This window comes from Brassica oleracea, chromosome C4 (assembly GCF_000695525.1).
Source record: "Brassica oleracea var. oleracea cultivar TO1000 chromosome C4, BOL, whole genome shotgun sequence".
Classification (NCBI taxonomy): Eukaryota; Viridiplantae; Streptophyta; class Magnoliopsida; order Brassicales; family Brassicaceae; genus Brassica; species Brassica oleracea.
In genome coordinates, this window is record NC_027751.1 from 5,544,385 (window position 1) to 5,562,002 (window position 17,618).

General features: G+C 35.9%; 4 protein-coding genes across 5 annotated transcripts; 3 read left to right on the forward strand and 1 right to left on the reverse strand.

The window, feature by feature from the left end:
- Positions 1-294: 294 nt before the first annotated feature.
- LOC106339779 (peptidyl-prolyl cis-trans isomerase CYP22-like) lies at positions 295-2,216 on the forward strand. The gene is made up of 7 exons (XM_013778651.1): positions 295-602; positions 692-715; positions 966-1,053; positions 1,147-1,239; positions 1,372-1,404; positions 1,628-1,684; positions 1,873-2,216. Exons 1-7 carry the CDS (start codon positions 406-408, stop codon positions 1,981-1,983), a joined length of 603 nt encoding a protein of 200 aa, XP_013634105.1. The 5' UTR covers positions 295-405; the 3' UTR covers positions 1,984-2,216.
- Positions 2,217-6,284: 4,068 nt separating this feature from the next.
- LOC106337936 lies at positions 6,285-6,877 on the forward strand. Its single transcript, XM_013777033.1, has 2 exons — positions 6,285-6,597; positions 6,674-6,877. The coding sequence occupies exons 1-2, from the start codon at positions 6,286-6,288 to the stop codon at positions 6,875-6,877; spliced, it is 516 nt and encodes a 171-aa protein (XP_013632487.1). The 5' UTR covers position 6,285.
- A 232-nt stretch (positions 6,878-7,109) lies between these two features.
- LOC106337385 (ethanolamine-phosphate cytidylyltransferase) lies at positions 7,110-10,482 on the reverse strand. The gene is made up of 9 exons (XM_013776480.1): positions 10,029-10,482; positions 9,443-9,678; positions 9,160-9,344; positions 8,528-8,599; positions 8,214-8,281; positions 7,903-8,023; positions 7,754-7,819; positions 7,552-7,674; positions 7,110-7,464 (listed from the first exon to the last, which is right to left on the reverse strand). The coding sequence occupies exons 1-9, from the start codon at positions 10,346-10,348 to the stop codon at positions 7,393-7,395; spliced, it is 1,263 nt and encodes a 420-aa protein (XP_013631934.1). The 5' UTR covers positions 10,349-10,482; the 3' UTR covers positions 7,110-7,392.
- Positions 10,483-11,772: 1,290 nt separating this feature from the next.
- LOC106342892 (probable galacturonosyltransferase 7) lies at positions 11,773-15,092 on the forward strand. Of its 2 annotated transcripts, none has more exons than XM_013781948.1 (10): positions 11,773-11,911; positions 11,977-12,005; positions 12,073-12,117; positions 12,193-12,252; positions 12,644-12,710; positions 12,824-12,870; positions 12,966-13,303; positions 13,407-13,758; positions 13,835-14,371; positions 14,458-15,092. In XM_013781948.1, the coding sequence occupies exons 1-10, from the start codon at positions 11,773-11,775 to the stop codon at positions 14,737-14,739; spliced, it is 1,896 nt and encodes a 631-aa protein (XP_013637402.1). In that variant the 3' UTR covers positions 14,740-15,092. The 2 variants fall into 2 exon arrangements, with proteins under 2 accessions (XP_013637402.1, XP_013637403.1); XM_013781949.1 differs by having other exon boundaries at positions 14,461-15,092.
- Positions 15,093-17,618: the final 2,526 nt, after the last annotated feature.

Consider the following 17,618-nt stretch of genomic DNA (forward strand, 5'->3'; position numbering starts at 1 on the left):
GAGAGTGTTTCGTAGAGTTTATAGTTCGATAGGGCGATCACGAGTGAGGCGTGATTCGTCTGCCATGGTTGTATCCTGGGACTCTATATTCGTACAGTCCCGTCTCACTAACGGAGCGAATATTTTGAGTTAAGGAAAGAGATCATATCTCGCCTCCATGTCTATTTGCGAATACGGTTTCTTATCGTCCTCATATTCGTTTTTATATATTCGTCTATTTCCTTAACTTCGCTTTTATTATATCGTTTACATCGGTCCGGTTTTCCGGCTTTTACAAGGCGTTGGTCGGAAAAAGAGAGAGAGAGAGTAAAGAGAATCGATTCGATCATAAAGAAGAAGAAAGTATCTCTCTTTTTTTCTTTTTTTTTTTCAGTGAGAGAGAGAAGAAGAAACATTTGAGTTCTGATGAGTTCTGGAGGAATCGTGGCTGAACCAACAGCAGCTCCTTCAAGCGGAGTTGGAAACGTGGAGTGGCACGTCAGACCACCCAACCCTAAAAACCCAGTCGTCTTCTTCGACGTCTCTATTGGTGGTATCCCTGCTGGTCGTATCAAGATGGAGCTTTTCGCCGACATTGCCCCCAAAACAGCTGAAAACTTCAGGTCCTCCCACTTTCTTTTACTTCTTCTTCTTCTTCTTCTTCTCTGTATCCTCTGATTCTTAAGTAAAGCCTTGTCCTTTCAACTTTCAGGCAGTTCTGTACTGGTGAGCTCAGGTATACTCAATGTAATTCTTCTTCGTCTCAAGATATTTATGAGAGAGGTTTTAGAGCTTTTTGGATTCGTAGAGATGAGCATAAAGTTATTGCTTCTTTTATGCTTCAGTCTAGAGTTTGTGTTTTTTATTCATGTTTCTAGCACTTTGCTACCTAAAGCGTAGATGAGTGGATAAGCTTTTTGCTATACACTCTCTCATATCTTCTTTAATCGAGTTTGGCTCCGTTGCTTTGGTGGTGTGGAATGCAGAAAGGCTGGGAAGCCTCTCGGTTACAAAGAATGTCAGTTTCACAGAGTCATCAAGGACTTTATGATTCAAAGTGGTGACTTTCTTAAGGTCAGTAATTACCTTTTACATTCAATAAAGCCTCACAGTTCTTAAGGTTTGTTACTACTTGCTAAAGGCTCAACATTGTTACACTCCCCGCAGAATGATGGGAGTGGATGCATGTCAATCTATGGCCACAAGTTCGATGATGAAAGCTTTACTGCCAAACACACTGGACCAGGATTGCTCTCCATGGTGTGCTTTTTAGCTTTTCTGTATTTATCTTCCTTTAACTGCAGTGAATATGTTGGATCAGTTCCCTTTATTCATATGTTGAATATGTACTCATGGCTTGTGATGTTACGGTTTCTCCTTCGTTTCTTGTAGGCAAATAGTGGGCCAGACACAAATGGGTGCCAGGTAATTTCAGTCTCTCCTTGTTATGGCGGCCTTACTTTTATATGTTTGGATAATGCAAAGCAGTGAGCATTTGATGTCTTCTGCTCTTTCACTGTGATGCTAATCTAAATTTATAAAATTTTAAGGCGTTAAAAAAAAGAAGTAGGATGTGTTAGTAGCTGGTTAGGCTTACAATGTTCTCATTTTAGCCGATAATTACACCTTTTTGCTCTTGCAATTGCAGTTCTTCATCAGCTGTTCAAAATGCGACTGGCTTGACAACAAGCATGTTGTCTTTGGGGTATGTCCTCTTTTCACACTCACGTTATTAGACCAAGAAGCTTAGTTCTCTCTGTGTGGTAATAACTGAGACTGTCTTACTAGGAAAAACTTTGAAGCCATAAATAGTTGAAGCAGAAGCATTGACTCATGAACCCTTGGTAACAGTGTTGTTATGACTCATTGCAAATTGTTCTTTTTGATGTACAGAGAGTGCTTGGAGATGGTTTATTGGTGGTGCGGAAGATTGAGAACGTTGCTGTTGGACCAAACAACCGTCCTAAGCTTGCTGTTGTTATTACAGAGTGTGGTGAGATGTGAAAATGTTTTTGCCATGAGAAAAAAACTTGAAGAACATGTCTTCTGAAGGAGGAATGTAGTGAGAGGCCAAAGCTTATTATAGTTTTAAACCTTACGCATATGTGACTTAAAGCTGAACTTTTGTCATTTAGTTTCTTTTTCACTTGGTTGTCATCATTACCCAAAGTATAGCCACTTGTGAACTTTGGTTTAGAAATCAATAACTTATGAGTGAAAATGAGCCATTTTATATTCATAGCTACTAATATTTGTAAAACTTCATTAGAAAAAGAAACTCAAAACAAGTCTTTAGCTCATCAGTATGTAATGTAGGCTCTATAGCTTTAATCTAGAACCCTAAAACCTTCCCTTTTGAGTTTCTATCTTCAATCTTCTTTCCGAAGAGCAACATAGTTCAAAGGTACCACAGCATTGCCTCTTTCTCTAAAATCTTTTCCACCAGAGATAGCAGAACGACCATGTGGTGTTTTAGTCCACATTGACTGTGTTAAGACACTGTCCCAATGGCTTCTTCTTTGCAGACTTTGAACCATACTTTGCTATCTTTCTCTGTAGCAAGCTGACCTTGCAGTCGTTTCTGTTGCTGTTGTTGCAACAAAACAAAGTTCTTTGTTTTGTTAGCTCAACAAAGACAATGATTATCTGAAAAATCCATGTTCTTCTAATGTTTTATTTTTTAGAGATTTTTTTTCTTAGAATATATTACAATGATCTAACTTATAAAAACATTCATCCAAACAAATAAGCTTCATGTTCACCTCATTAAGTTGCTAAACAGACTAAACAAATCAACATTCTCGGTTTCAAAAACCATATAAGATAATGAGATTCTATCTAATCATATATAGCTAACCATTTTCAAACTATTTTGTATGTCATTATTATGTTTTTAATACTACACCCTCATTTCTTTTGTCCTGGAAACTGAATATGGATTCATAGAACTGTTTTTTTCTAGCGGTTTAACCTTATGTTTTTACCTTATATCTAATGGGGACTAATGATTTATAAAGCTGTTGTTTGATCAAAAACAAAATCTACTTTTAATCTTAATTTGATTATTTACAAATTATGCGTATCTATATCATTTTCTTCATCCTTCAATGGTGTATGTTTACCATCATATTTATGGAAAACAATGTTAACTCTGCTTATGATGATGACAATGAAGATGATGTAAACTCATCAACCGCAAAATCCTTCTAGTAGTGTTCCTTTTCAGGATGATAAACAATATTTTCATGATGATAAAGAACCTTTTCAGAATAATGAATATTTTGATCTGAAATCCAAAATTCATGAATTTGTCTTCTGTTTTAAGACCTCTTCGTCTTAGAGAATTGTTGAAAGTAACACACCTTATAATCATAGAAGATTAAATCCAATAAAACCCGTCCCGTAGAGCATGAGATCGTCTAAATATTTTTCTTGAACTTTAGAGACATTTTTGAAAATCGTCTAAATAAGGTTTTGGCGCTTAATTATAATTCTTTTATTTCTTTCTAAAAGTTTGTGCAGTTTATTTACGGTTAAATAATAAACAAAACTATTGTTTATGTTAAGTATAGGGAAATTATAAAGAAATTAATTGAAATACACTAAGTTGAATACCATTTTCAGAAATACATTCAATCAAAAATATTATAACATTCGGATTTAGAGTTTAATGCTAATTGTGTTGGTTAGTATTTAGGAAGTGTGGTTAGGTTTATAAACTTCTATAAATAATTATTAAACATATATAAATGATTTAAGAGATTTAATTTTATCTTTTTCATAAGAATAATCTTAATTATTGAAATATTTATGAAAATAGTTATCATTTAAAAGTAAATTTAAAAAATAGTATCAAATTAAATCTTACTATGTGGACTCTTACTGATGATTCATATGGAGCTTTGTTCTAGCAGCAGCGGTTTTTGTTTCATGACTATTGAATGCGTTATCGTTGTAGATTTGTGATTGGTATGTTTCTTCTGAGTTAAACGTTTTGCTTTTATTTTATTTTATAAAGGCTTGTCTTTTGTGAGGTTCCTAACGAATGCGTCTACAAACGTTAAACCAAAATTTATATATTATTTTTTTTTGATAAAATTTTAAGCATGCACTAAGTAGCAATACATTTAAACCAATAACAACAATACAAAATAACAACGTGTGTGAAAAAGAAACGACAATATGAAATAACAATGCAAAATGCCATAGGTTTTTTTTAAAGATAAGTTCTTGTCTGAAAAGGTAACTCCTCACTGTCTGTAAAAGACTCACACCCTCTAGAATGTAAAAGCTTATCTGAACATGTACTGCACAAAAGTTGTTGCGTCCTCCGCAAACTCCCTTCTGATCACACGCCTATATAGCGCAACACATTGGTTGCGGTCAAGCATCGAACGGTTAAAATTTTAGGTGTGAATTGATTTGACACATTAATTTTAATACATTTATTACCTAATTATGTATATAAATTTATTTAAAATTAAAAACTTTATCGTTAACAATACGTTGATGACTATTATTTATTCATCTAAACTCATTTTCATCCAATTTTGTTGGGTACACGTCGTCGTCCTATTTCCCCACCAGAAGTATCATATAGTAATAGTTACATAAAAAGTTTCAACATCGTCTCAATTCCATATATTTTAAGTTATCAGACTTATTACTCCCCAATTAAAAAGATAGAAACCCGAACCTCCATAATGTATTAGGTAAGAACTAAAATCGACACATAGCTGATTTAAATCGGTTTAATGTTTTTGGATTTGAAACATTACCCAGTTTAAACCTAATTAAACCAAAACAAACCAATTTAAAAGAATAAACCAAAATTGACCCGACTTATGACAACCCAACTCAACCTAATCTTCTTCTTCGTGACCATTACTGCTTCATCTTTCTTAATTTCAAAAATACAACCAATGTCAAAGGTGTGGCTCCTTCGGAGCTAAGGAATCTGACTAACCTCGTCGAGCTCACTCTCTTCGACAACAAACTTGGCGGAGAGATTCTAAATAGTGTCTTTAATGGCAGCTTGGCAATTGCTCAAGCAGCTAGTCAGAGACAAGGAAAAAGCTTCTTTAATCATGAACCCACACAACAATCATGGCTAATTTATTGTACTATGTTTCTCTGGTTTCAATTATCTGCAATTAAAGACACTTTTGGTGACGCAAAGAAAGCTTCACTTGGCTCAAAAAGAGTTGAACAAGTAAAAGTAACAACTTAAAAATATTGAAACTATCAAAGAGCATGCTTTGAGTGCAGCTCATGTGGGAGATGCTTGTTGTTGTCTCTTGCCTCTCCAAAATTTTGATCCTTTTGAATCAGCAAACCTTTGCTGTGACAGCTCGTGTCGTTATATCTTGCATCTCCGAAAGTTTGATCCTTTTGATTTTTATTGAATCAGCCTGTGTGGAAGGAACCAAATCAATTTATAGCTGTGATGTTCTTGAGCTCATCAAAGAACATAGTAACGAAGTCATCAGTTTGGTGTGAAGCCAAGAACACAGTAAAGGTTTGATTCCTGACGAAGCTTCTTTTTCTCTCTAACTACTTGTCTGGATTGTTTCTGAAATTAATCAAGAGATGGAGGGTGAAGAATAACTATTATTGGTTTATGCATTTTGATTGATTTAGAAATTCATATAGTATTTACAAATCCAAGTAAAATATGCAAATCCGGAGGTTTTCCTTCGGATTTGAATCTTTGTATTTTTAAATAAAAAATTCAAACAAATCCATTCAAATCCATTATAAAATCAAATATATTAGTAAATCTGTACGATTGAATAACACTTGATTTAATATAGAATTTATGAATCATTAAACCAATAACACATGATTTTAATACAGATTTTAAAATCACAGAACCAATAACACTAGATTTAGTTCGGATTTTCAAATCCATTAAAATACAACAACCAATAACCCCTTGGGTGGCAACCAATCGGATGTCTGGTCAGGTTTGTATTGGTTCGGTTTAAGTGTTTTAAATCTAGTTTATATTGTAAACCACTAAATTAACGAAGAACCGTGGTCTATGTGGATTCGGGTTTCGATATTTTTAATTGGGAAGTAATAAGTCGGATAACTTAAAATAGGTCGAATTGAACCGATGTTAAAACTTTGTGTGAAATTGTTACTATACGGTACTTCTGGTGAGTAAATATGTTGTTTAACCAATTTTGTTATGAAGGTCTCTCTCTCACTCTCACTCTCACCTGAACCGGAATCTTTAAACCGAACATAGATTCACCTAAACACGCGCGCCTTTTTAAAATTCGCTAGTTCGTTACATTGACGATGATGATGATGATGATGATGCAAGAACGTAAGAATCTGAGCATCAACGACATTGATCTCTCACTCCTCCGCCTCTCATCCCCACCTTATGATGACTCCTTCTTCTCCCCTGGTTCCGACGAGTCCGATCATCCCAAACGAAGGAGACTCTCCTCTCAAGACCCAATCTTTATCTCCTCTCCTCTTCGCTCCACCCACCCTGAACCCCATTCCTCCACCATCGACGACCAGATTCTCACCGCAGCCCACGCAAGCCCTGTTTTGACGAAGCAAGAAACGTCGCCGTCTGCTTCCAAGAATCCTGATACAGAGGTTGCTTGCTATACAATTAAAGCATTTTCTTCTCTTCTGGTACTAATAAAGAATCTTTAATTTTGGTGAATAACAGACGATGAAGATGGTTAACAATCACGTGGAGGAGGTCAATCAAGAAGAGACTAACTATGATGCTTACGAGGAAGAAGAAGATTGTGGAGAAGGGATGAGGATAGAAAGATCTGGAGATGGGTTTGTAATTAGGTTGAAGTGTAGATGCAATCTAGCTTATAGGGTTCTTTTCTCCGATCACCACCTCTACTTCAAGTCTCTCTAAGCCTTCACCACTTGTGTGTGTGATTTAGTTTGTAGTATCCCTCTCATTTCTTGCAACGCTTTTTACTGTTTGTAATTTTTTTGCAAAGTAATGTTTAGAGCAAGTCACAAAATAAGCAAGTTAACTGCAATGCCTGTGAGTGACAAGAATGAGTCATGGAACTGTCTTATTACATCTCTTTGTAAAATTGTGTTATCCTCTAACCTGAGTTCCTTGTTTTATTTTTAGATAGTAAACACTAAACAGATACATATTTGCAGTAACGCAAAAAAAACAAAAGTTACAAACAGAATGAAACATCCCAAAAAGTGAAAGGCAATTGGTGCTAAAACCATCAATGCCTTATTTATGTAAACTGTAAACTAGAGAACAGAATGTCATATGTAGCATTGGACTCTCATCCAGAAACATTCTCCTATAGTCGCCACAACGATACTAAGATGAGCAAGAAACTGATTCAAATCCCGAAGATGGTTTTAAAAAAAGTTCTAGGAAGTCTACAGCTTCTGATTCTATCAGTCCCCGGACACAAACGCCTTCTGCTCGTAGTACTTCTTCTCACTAGCTTCCTTTTTCAAATTACGCTTCTATAAAATGCAATGCAAAACAAATTTCGAATGAGACAAAGGTCAGAGTGAAGCAAGAAGAATGAATGAACCAGAATAGCAACTTGCCTGATAAGCTTCATGGTTGGCTACAATCCTCCTGATTATGGTGGACGTTGTGATATCAAGAGGGCTTTCTAGAACTTGGAATATGCCCATGCTAATTGGTACAGCGTATGGATTCTCTTCCTCCTGTTAAATCATCAAACCATATTCTTAGAAAACGCAGCTCTTTTGTCTTTTACCTTACTATATCTGAATCTAGTTTTACCCTTTGAAAGTCATCGCTCTCGGCTACTGTCCCATGAACCACCAATGAAATGTCAAATGTTGTGATCTGCAATATCCAAATCACTGTCAAAATTAGCTTTTCATGAAAGCCATTTGGGTAATTATCAAGTAGAAAGCAGATAAGCTCACCGTATCTTTCGACACTTCCCACGGAGCGCCAATTATCACCTCATCAACATAGCGGCATGCCAGAACGCTTAAGCTTCTTTCATGGAGATTCATGATTGGGCGGTGCGCTCCTCTTTTAGCACTGCACATCAACGTAAGACGACTTTAAGCAGAGATGCACATCTAAACTTCTCAACACTACCAAGACTTAAAAGTAGATATCAGAACGGGACGAGAACTATTTATCTTTGCATAAAATTAACATCACCAATTAATAAAAATTTGAGACAATCACACAATAATGCAGACAGCCAAAACTGAGCTTTATGAACCTGACGGTCTGGTCATTATGTATTCCAACAAGAAGAAAGTCTCCAAGCTCTCTAGCACGCCTGAGAATCTGTACAAAATTGAATAAATCAAGAACAAGAATTAACATTGGCAGAATAAAGGTCGCTCAATATTACTTTAGGCAATTCTAGTTGCACTAGTGGACAAACATATATGATTAAGCATCCATATGTAGATGAATTATAGGTTAGCCCCCAGATATGTCGACAAAAAATACAAACTCAATCTTGAAATGAATAGCATACTGAGCATAACCACTTGACAAATTTAATTGTACCAAGTTAACTTACTATACCTCAACATGGCCAGCATGGAAAAGATCAAACGCACCATCTATGTAAACTATGCGTGCATCAGGTCCTGGCCCCTGCCACCATAAGCATGTTGTAAATTGATCAACTCCAAACACAATATGAGAAATGGAATGAAAAGATGAAGTAAAATGACAAAAGTATGGGAAACGTGAATCTATCAAAGAAAAATAATCTTAGGTTACATAGCGGGTATGAGTTGAAGCATAAATGAGGGGTGAAGCAACCTTGTGTCATTTTAGAAAGAAATATATAGACAAACATTTAAAAGGTACGTCCAACGATTGGTGAAACTTTCATAGAAAGAGTGAGCTAGTAACTTGCTAATCATATTTCAGAAGGGAAGAACCAAGGGTGAACCCATAACGATGGTGATACTGTGGTTTGAACCAGTTCTCTTCAATGATCCAAACAACTATAAGAACAGTAAGCTCAGAGCCACTTGGATAGCTATTAGGAACAAAAGGGTCATATACCTGTTCAACCTACTTGATCATAAATCATAAAGCAACAAATACTATAGCTATAGATATACAAACATCCACATACTATAACCGGTAGATACAGAGGCAACTAACGAACTAATAAAAAGGACAGTCTTTAAGACTTTGCATACCTTGCCATTAGAGAACTGAACAATCCTGCGGGAAGTAGGAAGAAAATGCGAGACGCGAGTACCAGCAGAAGAAACTCCGTCCTTAAACCTTGGACTGTCATGCCCATGGCTGAACTGCCTTTGCAAAGAGGAACGATTATGACTATCACTAACAGATCTTTCTCTCACACAAAGAAGCATGCGACCTACACAAAGATTGCAAAAAAAAAAAAAATCAAAACTTTTAGAATAAAATCTATAATCCATCAAACGATGCAAGTTTGTATCTTTTCTTCAGTTATACCAACGATGTCAGTGCTGGAAACTCCTTCAGTACGCTTAATCTGCTTGTACCTCCCAGCCTTCTTGGCATGCGCATAAGCATCAGTCCCATCGGGAAGAACGCAAGGATCATCCCCATGGATAATGTAATCAATCTGATACTCATCAAACAGTTTCTTCATGAACTCCTCCGTGATGGCGTAAGGAGCATCTGATATAACTTCGTCCACCCACTTCACCGCCTTCACCATTATCATCCTAACACAACAACATAAATCAGAAAACAAACCTAAGCCAATTAGATGGTCTAGTGGTAGACGGACTCTGGAAAGCTAATCTACCCCACAACACTGACTAAACATGTGTTGCCACGCGTAGGTAAACGCGTGGCAACACATGTTTAACTGGAGATACCACGTGTTTAATTGGAGATTACTTTGGTGGGTGGACTTTTGGGAAGCTAGGCCATCCTACACTAACTAAACATGTGTTGCTATGCGGATATTTATATCTCATAAATATCCGGAGAAAGGATCTATCTAGTTAGTTAGTTAGTTAGGGATTAATAAAAAAAAATTAGATATAAGAGGAACAAGGAGGAGAGGTACCTCTCATGAAGAGGAGTAACGGGAGGTCCTTTATTAGCTATAATCTCTTCGTCGCTAACAACGCCTACGACTAATTGGTCACCGAGAGCACGCGCTTGCCTTAGCGCGTTGCAGTGGCCGTAGTGCATCATGTCGAAGCAGCCGTCCATGTAGACGCGAACGGGCTTGCGTTTTCTGAAGGGGGAAAGCACACATTTGCCTAGCCCTAAGCCTAGAGGAAGGTCGCCTTTGAGGAAGAGGTGGAGGAAGGAAGCTCCGACGGCGAAGGCGGCTCCTCCGAGTAAACAAGTTCCGACGATTTTCTCTTTCTCCCAAACCATTTCTCGCTTTGTTTTGAAAAATCTCAGATGCTTTCTTCGTTTGTTTGCTTCACATTAACAGAGGTCGTAGTCGTAGATCGGATCTCTCTTCTCACTGACGTTTCTTCTATTCGGAAAGAAACTCGGGATCGGGAAGTCTTTTCTTATTGTTTTTTTTAAAGCTAGAACCGGACCGAAACACCTTAACCGAAACAAAATTGGGTGGTTTGGGTTGGTTAACTTGTAAGTTGTATTTATTGACAAAACCGGAAACCGAATTAAAGGTCTTATCAAGATTCCCCCTCCCACACTACACGTGTAGAGATTGCAGGAAGCATTTCTTTCGTGACTCATCCAACATCCTTTGATGTAAGATGCAACTACCTGCGACTCTTTATCGATGTATCAGAATCAATGTTCTCAAAATCGCTAAGCGGCTCTTTAACGGTTTATTCGGAACTTAATCTTTAGCAAATTATTGATTTATTTTAAATATTTTATACACTATTTTAGTTTTAAAATTTAATTATAAAATTATTGTAATGTATTATCAAAATTAGATATACAAAACATAAAAAACTAGACAAATTTGTAGATTTGTAATAATATTGTTGTTTAATTTAACATATATAAATAAATTTAGATCGATTTAAAACGAATTTAACTGATTTAGAATAGTTTAAACTAATTTGAATCATATAAATCGGTATAAATCGGATTTTAAAATAATCGTTTCGGATAAGACTGAGTCGTCGTCTAGACAGCCGTATAGACCGATTTTTAGAACCTTGATCAGAATCGATTTCATGCTCTTCTCGTTATAATCTTTATTGACTGGGGAAATATAAGAAATTTGATCAGCTTAGACTCATGTTTGTTTCCACATCGATGACAACATGAGAGTATATTTTGTTGTAAAATGTTTGATGCCTACTCTCACAAAGTAGAATAGCAAGAGGGCTTACATACAAATCGTATAGCCCACTGAAAGATAAACGAGGCCCAATATATTGACCCAATCATAGCCTAATAGGCATCCCGGTGTTTTGGATTTGTCGGGGAGACCGTAAGTAATAAAAAAATTTACAAAATAAAAATAAAGTAACCACCGTGTGAGAAAAACACGTGTTACGATCCGGAGGTAGATCTTGCAAGTTGGATAAATAATCGAACGGCAGAGACAGATTCACACGTGCGAAAACAGAGTTGGGGTGTCTTCTTCTCCCTTCCTTCTTCCGTGTAAGTAGCAGCAAAAGCAAAGGAAAGGGACGATGCGATCCACCAGCAAAGTGCAGCACTTATAGAGCGAAGGAAGATTTGAGATTGAAGCAGAGATACATTGGCATCGTTAAACGAGAGTGTGGATTTGAGTGTTAATATCGAGAGAAGATCCAATGCGTTCGGTAATTTGAAAGGCATTTGATTTGAATCTGAACCGGAGAGATATGAAAGGCGGAGGCGGAGGAGGAGGAGGAAAACGACGGTGGAGAGTACTGGTGGTTGGAGTATTGGTTCTTATCATCTTATCAACGCTTGTTCCTCTTGCGTTCTTGCTCGGCCTTCACAACGGCTTTCACTCTCCTGGTAACTTCCATTCTCTCTCGATCTCTGTTTTCAGATCTGACTCTCTTCTCTCTCGTATTCTCCAGGATTCGTCACTGTTCAACCGTCTTCTCCTGTAAGCATTGCCTTTCCTTAATGGTTTCTTTTAATGTTTGTTCTAACGCTCTTTCTTTTGGAATCAGTTTGATAGCTTTAATAGAATCAATGCTACTAAACATCATCCTCAGGTATTTGATTGATTGTCACTCTTCGTTTCATTGATTCCATTCTTTTTTTTCATCTTCCTTTGCTCGATTTTGCAGAGAGATCTCTCCGTCCGAGTCGATGAGGTTCTCCATAGATTCAATCCAGTGCTTCCCAAGGTTGGTCCTTTTCGGTTCCCACTATATTAAAGGCATCGACTTTCTATATTTCTTACTTCAAATTTACATATTTTTTTTCCCGTAGCCCGTAGAATTAAAGCTCTGAAACTTGTGTGGCCGGAACATATAATCTAGAGGTCAAGAGGCTGTTGTTAGTCACTTGTTTGTATCTTTTGTGTGATGATACAAAGATTTAGATAAATGAGTGATTTTTTATTTTATTTGACTATCTCATGTGACTGGAAAGTTAAAATTGCATCCATGAGTTATGTTGCTTCATGTATCTCAACTTGTTTTGGGCGAGGTGAAGATTTGGTTCCTTGGGGTGAGATGTTTGTAACAGATTTGATTCTAACCTTTTTTCCTTTTGTTGTTTTGTTCCACATGCTAGAAAAGCGACATAAACTTGGATTCCAGAGATATGAATAGGACAAGCACCACTGATTCTAAAAAGAGAGGTCTGGTCTACTTTACAAGTTCCATTTTTTTTTTTTTTTTTAATTCCTCTCCCAGTGTGTTATTTCGCTTATGATCCGCAAATTTAACGTCTGGTTCCTCAATTAATCTGCAGGATTACCAGTGTCCCCAGCTGTTGTTGCCATCCCTAGCCCTGCTAAAGTACAAATGGATCACGTTGTTTCTTTAGTAGTCATTTTTGTATCTCTTACCAATCGTCTTTAAGTTAACTTTATTCTGGTTTGTTCTCCGAACAGAAAACAAAAACGAAAGCCTCGTACAAAGGTGTTCAGGGGAAAACAGTAAATGCCTCGCACAATGGCGTTCAGGGGGCGATAGTAAATGCTGATGAAACTCAGAGAACTTGTCAACTGAAATACGGAAGCTACTGCCTCTGGAGGGAGGAGAATAAGGAACCCTTGAGAGATGCTAAGGTGAAGCACATGAAGGACCTCCTGTTTGTCGCTAGAGCATACTATCCAATTATTGCTAAAATGCCTTCTCAAAGCAAGTTGACTCGGGATATGAAACAGAATATCCAAGAGTTTGAGCGTATTCTTAGTGAAGGTTCAGCAGATGCTGACCTCCCACCACAGTAAGTTCTTCACCAGTTTGGGTTTAAGCATGTTTGCATTGGTAGAAAGATGCTAAGATTAAGGTTTTTGCTCATTGTGCATCTCGTTCCACTGTTCTATCAGGGTTGATAAAAAGTTTCAGAAGATGGAAGCTGTAATTTCAAAGGCAAAGTCTTTTCCAGTGGACTGTAACAATGTTGACAAGAAACTGAGACAGATCCTGGATTTGACTGATGATGAAGCTAGTTTCCACATGAAACAGAGTGTGTTCCTCTACCAGCTTGCAGTACAGACAATGCCTAAGAGTCTTCACTGCCTGTCAATGAGACTAACGGTGGAATATTTCAAGTCAGCTCCAGTTGAAATTGAGGATAGTGAGAAATTCTCAGATCCTTCATTGCTTCACTTTGTTATCATCTCCGACAATATTCTTGCCTCTTCCGTTGTGATCAACTCAACGGCTTTACACGCAAGGGTATGCATTGAATCTAGTTTCCTTTACTGTCATATAACCCTTATATCTAATTCTTGTTTGGTTGTTGATGTTTCAGGAAAGTAAAAACTTTGTATTCCATGTACTGACAGACGAGCAGAACTACTTTGCGATGAAACAATGGTTTATCAGGAATCCCTGCAAACAAGCAGCTATTCAAGTATTGAACATTGAAAAACTCGAGCTGGACAATTCTGATACGAAGAAGCTGTCTTTGCCTGCGGAGTTTCGTGTCTCCTTCACCAGTGGTGACAACAATTTGGCGTCACAAGGGAATAGAACATACTACTTATCCATTTTCTCTCAAACTCACTATCTTCTCCCAGAGATATTTCACAAGCTGAAAAAGGTTGTGGTTCTGGATCATGACGTTGTAGTCCAGCGAGACTTATCTCCTCTTTGGGAGCTTGACATGGAAGGAAAAGTGAATGGCGCATTGAAGTCGTGCTCTGTGAGATTGGGTCAGCTAAAGAGTCTCAAGAGAGAAGGTTTTGATACTAATGCTTGTCTGTGGATGTCTGGATTGAATGTCATTGATCTTGCTAGATGGAGGGAACTGGGAGTTTCAGAGAGCTACCTGAAATTTTATAAACAGGTCAGTTTTATAAAAGGGAGAAAATTAGTAAGTGATAATGTATTGCTTATGACTTATGAGCGATGACTGTCTTTTTCTTTGTGCAGCAGATGAGTGGTGGAGGTGAGTCTAGAGAAGCAATTGCGTTGCAAGCAACTTTGCTTACGTTCCAAGACAAAGTTTATGCTCTTGACGACAAATGGGCTGTATCAGGGCTTGGTTATGACTACTACATCAACACCCAAACGATAAAAAACGCAGCGACCTTACACTACAATGGGAACATGAAGCCGTGGCTAGAGCTGGGAATCCCACAGTACAAAAGCTATTGGAGAAAGAATCTGAATCGGGAAGATAGATTCTTGAGTGACTGTAACGTGAATCCTTGATGAGAAAGTAGAAGAAACTACAACTGGGCCAGTGCTTTAGAAGCATATTACACGCAAAAAGAAAAAAAAAGATTCTAGAGTGGTGGTTAAAGCGACATCTCATTTTTTGGAGAGGGGGTGAATAAACCCGAATGCATTGCAGAAGAAATGCTGAAGGGGGAAAGAGCACGCACGCACGCAGAAGGTGGGTTAAAAGTGATTAGCTAATTGATTTTTAAGAGACATGATATGAAGATGATTGAAAATCAGCTTTAATATGATATAATTAGAAGAAAAAAATATGTGACTAGACTTTGATGTTGTATATGATTTTTTTGGCTAAGATGTGTGCCATTCTTTTCCTCGTGTGTTTACTTATATCCTCATTTCTGAATAGAGATATCTGACAATTGGCAGATTGATAAACGTAATGACTATTTGATGATATGTCGTACGAGGTAGGATGCAAAATAATGATCTATCATATGATTATATGAAACTCACTAAAGCTACTAAGATGAGGAATAATAAGAATTGAGGAATCATGTTTGGTAGGAAGACAGATTAAGTTGTATTCACACTACTCTGCAATGCGTTAAAGAGAGAGGGCAAGAGAACATATTCTTCGTGCAGAGAGCGTACATTGTTATCTCTCAAAGGTCGTAATCACTTTTTGTGTACACATGATGCAGAAACCGCATTCTTATTTGTTTGTAGACAAACGATAGATAGCGAAAGTAATATAAAAACTGTAAGCGAGGGATGTCAACGTAAGTGGAACATTCAATTATATCAATGGACGTGCAAAAATATCTCAAGGAAAATAATACAAATTTTTTAATTAAAATAATTGGTGGAATTTTGTTGGGATGGTCTCTTTTATTTTCTCTTCCCACCGCTAATCGCTCCTCCTCCACAACTTTCTTCTTAAGCCTAATTATTTATAATGATGAGTGATGATATTTTATGGTGGTCCTCCTTCCATCCATCATATCATAATACGACCAAGTATTGGTCCAAAACTCGATTTCTTTATTTAATGTCCATGTTTTGCAACTTTGAATTTGTCTTTCCACTCGTCTTTATCTTCCACTAGATTATGTTTTTCCCTTGGCTCAAAATGTCCATGGTAGCAGTTCAAAGCTTTTTTGGTTATAAATATATATTCTGATATTGTAAATGTAACTGGTCTAGCCAATATTTGGGACATGCAAGAAGTTTGATCCACAAAGTTTTCTTTAAAATAAGATATGATATACATGAATAACACATTTACATGTTGATTACTAGAGAGCATATATATTATATAGTACTGGACACCAAATCGGTACTGGGTTCGATCCAGTTCAGGTAAAGTCCTCCCGGGTGAAGTGGATCGCTGCCTGACCGGATCCAGGGGAATGACCCGCGAAGCGGGGAACCCCTGGATTATCAAAATATATATATATATATATATATATATTATATAGTACTCCTCTGTTTCTGTTTCTGAATAAGTGTCACAATGATACTTTTCACACATATTAAGAAAGTTGCTGAAATATATATAAGTTGTTATTAATTACACCTCTATGACCAATAGTATTCGAGATAAATAATTTTTTTTATAAAATCAGTGCAGTTTGCAATTAATTTTCAGCCGAAAGTAAGTATAATTTGTATTAGAATTGTAAAGTGACACTTTTTGTGTAACAATGAAAAAAAAATGTTAGAATAACACTTATTATAAAACATATGGAGTATTACTTTCTGCATAATACTGCAGAAATAGTTATATAAAAAGATGAAGAATATTTCATAGATAAAACTCATGTTTTACATTTTAAAAAGATGCACTGGAAGTGACGATGGATTATGGATTATGCGTTGGTTTTGGTTGGCATAGATTCTTTTTTTTTCTTTCTTTTCCGGAGACAATAATTTTTCTACTAAAAAACTTTTTTTAAGAAACTTTACATGAACAAGCGAAGAGAACAATTGAACGCCAAAAATGATTAGAAAATAGAGATACACAAAACAGAGTGTTAATTAATTATAACTAGGTGTTTTCCTACACCATGTGCAGTGATAAATTTTTAAATTTTAAATTATATTTTAAAATGAAATTTATTAATATTACATATTTTATTATTTTGACCAATATTTAATATAAATTTACTTTAATTAAGCATAAAAATTCAGAGAAAAATATTTTTTTTCTTTTAAATAATATTTAAGAATATATATGTATATATTTAAAATCATAATTTTAGATTAATTTTTTTATCAATTTTTTTTGTTAAATTTTTAGGTGTGTCAGACATGGCGTAAACCTTTGTTAAAAAATGATTGCAAAGTTAAAATTTTGTCAACTAACATATTGTGAATGATATATACATATATATATATATATATATATATATATATATAACATAGTTGATATTCATTCACGTCATTGAATACATGAATCATATATTTTTCATATTGATTTCCTTCCTTTATCACTACAATATAACTAATGTTTTTGAAAAAGCAATCTATCTTTAGTCTATACAATCCGAAATATAAGTTACTTGATATTATGAAAACTCATTAATATTCATAGATTAAATTGTCTATTTAATAATTGGTATGTGAAAACAAAATATATTGTAATCATTATTTCATTCCATTCATTGTGAATCATTAATGAGAAAAAAATAGACATATCTTGTAGGAAAGGCAAACTGTCTTTTAAATAATATATTCATAGATTACTTAAGTCATGATTTGTAAACATGGTATCAATTTGCAATAAAGAAAATGGTAGAAATAATGAATTGTTACTTGATGCATTTTTTAAGGTTCTATAATTAAAATAAATGCTAAAAGAATTAAATAAAAAAATCAATAAAAGCATACAATTAATAATATTCTTCATA

Coding starts and splice junctions, on each gene's coding strand:
- LOC106339779 (XM_013778651.1), top strand. CDS start 406: ATGAGTTCTGGAGGAATCGTGGCTGAACCAACAGCAGCTCCTTCAAGC. Junction 1,405..1,627: donor CAGACACAAATGGGTGCCAG/GTAATTTCAGTC, acceptor TTGCAATTGCAG/TTCTTCATCAGCTGTTCAAA. Junction 1,685..1,872: donor ACAAGCATGTTGTCTTTGGG/GTATGTCCTCTT, acceptor TTTGATGTACAG/AGAGTGCTTGGAGATGGTTT.
- LOC106337936 (XM_013777033.1), top strand. CDS start 6,286: ATGATGATGATGATGATGATGCAAGAACGTAAGAATCTGAGCATCAAC. Junction 6,598..6,673: donor CCAAGAATCCTGATACAGAG/GTTGCTTGCTAT, acceptor GGTGAATAACAG/ACGATGAAGATGGTTAACAA.
- LOC106337385 (XM_013776480.1), bottom strand. CDS start 10,348: ATGGTTTGGGAGAAAGAGAAAATCGTCGGAACTTGTTTACTCGGAGGA. Junction 7,820..7,902: donor GGGAAGTGTCGAAAGATACG/GTGAGCTTATCT, acceptor TGGATATTGCAG/ATCACAACATTTGACATTTC. Junction 7,465..7,551: donor CCAACCATGAAGCTTATCAG/GCAAGTTGCTAT, acceptor TGCATTTTATAG/AAGCGTAATTTGAAAAAGGA.
- LOC106342892 (XM_013781948.1), top strand. CDS start 11,773: ATGAAAGGCGGAGGCGGAGGAGGAGGAGGAAAACGACGGTGGAGAGTA. Junction 11,912..11,976: donor CAACGGCTTTCACTCTCCTG/GTAACTTCCATT, acceptor CGTATTCTCCAG/GATTCGTCACTGTTCAACCG. Junction 14,372..14,457: donor ACCTGAAATTTTATAAACAG/GTCAGTTTTATA, acceptor TTCTTTGTGCAG/CAGATGAGTGGTGGAGGTGA.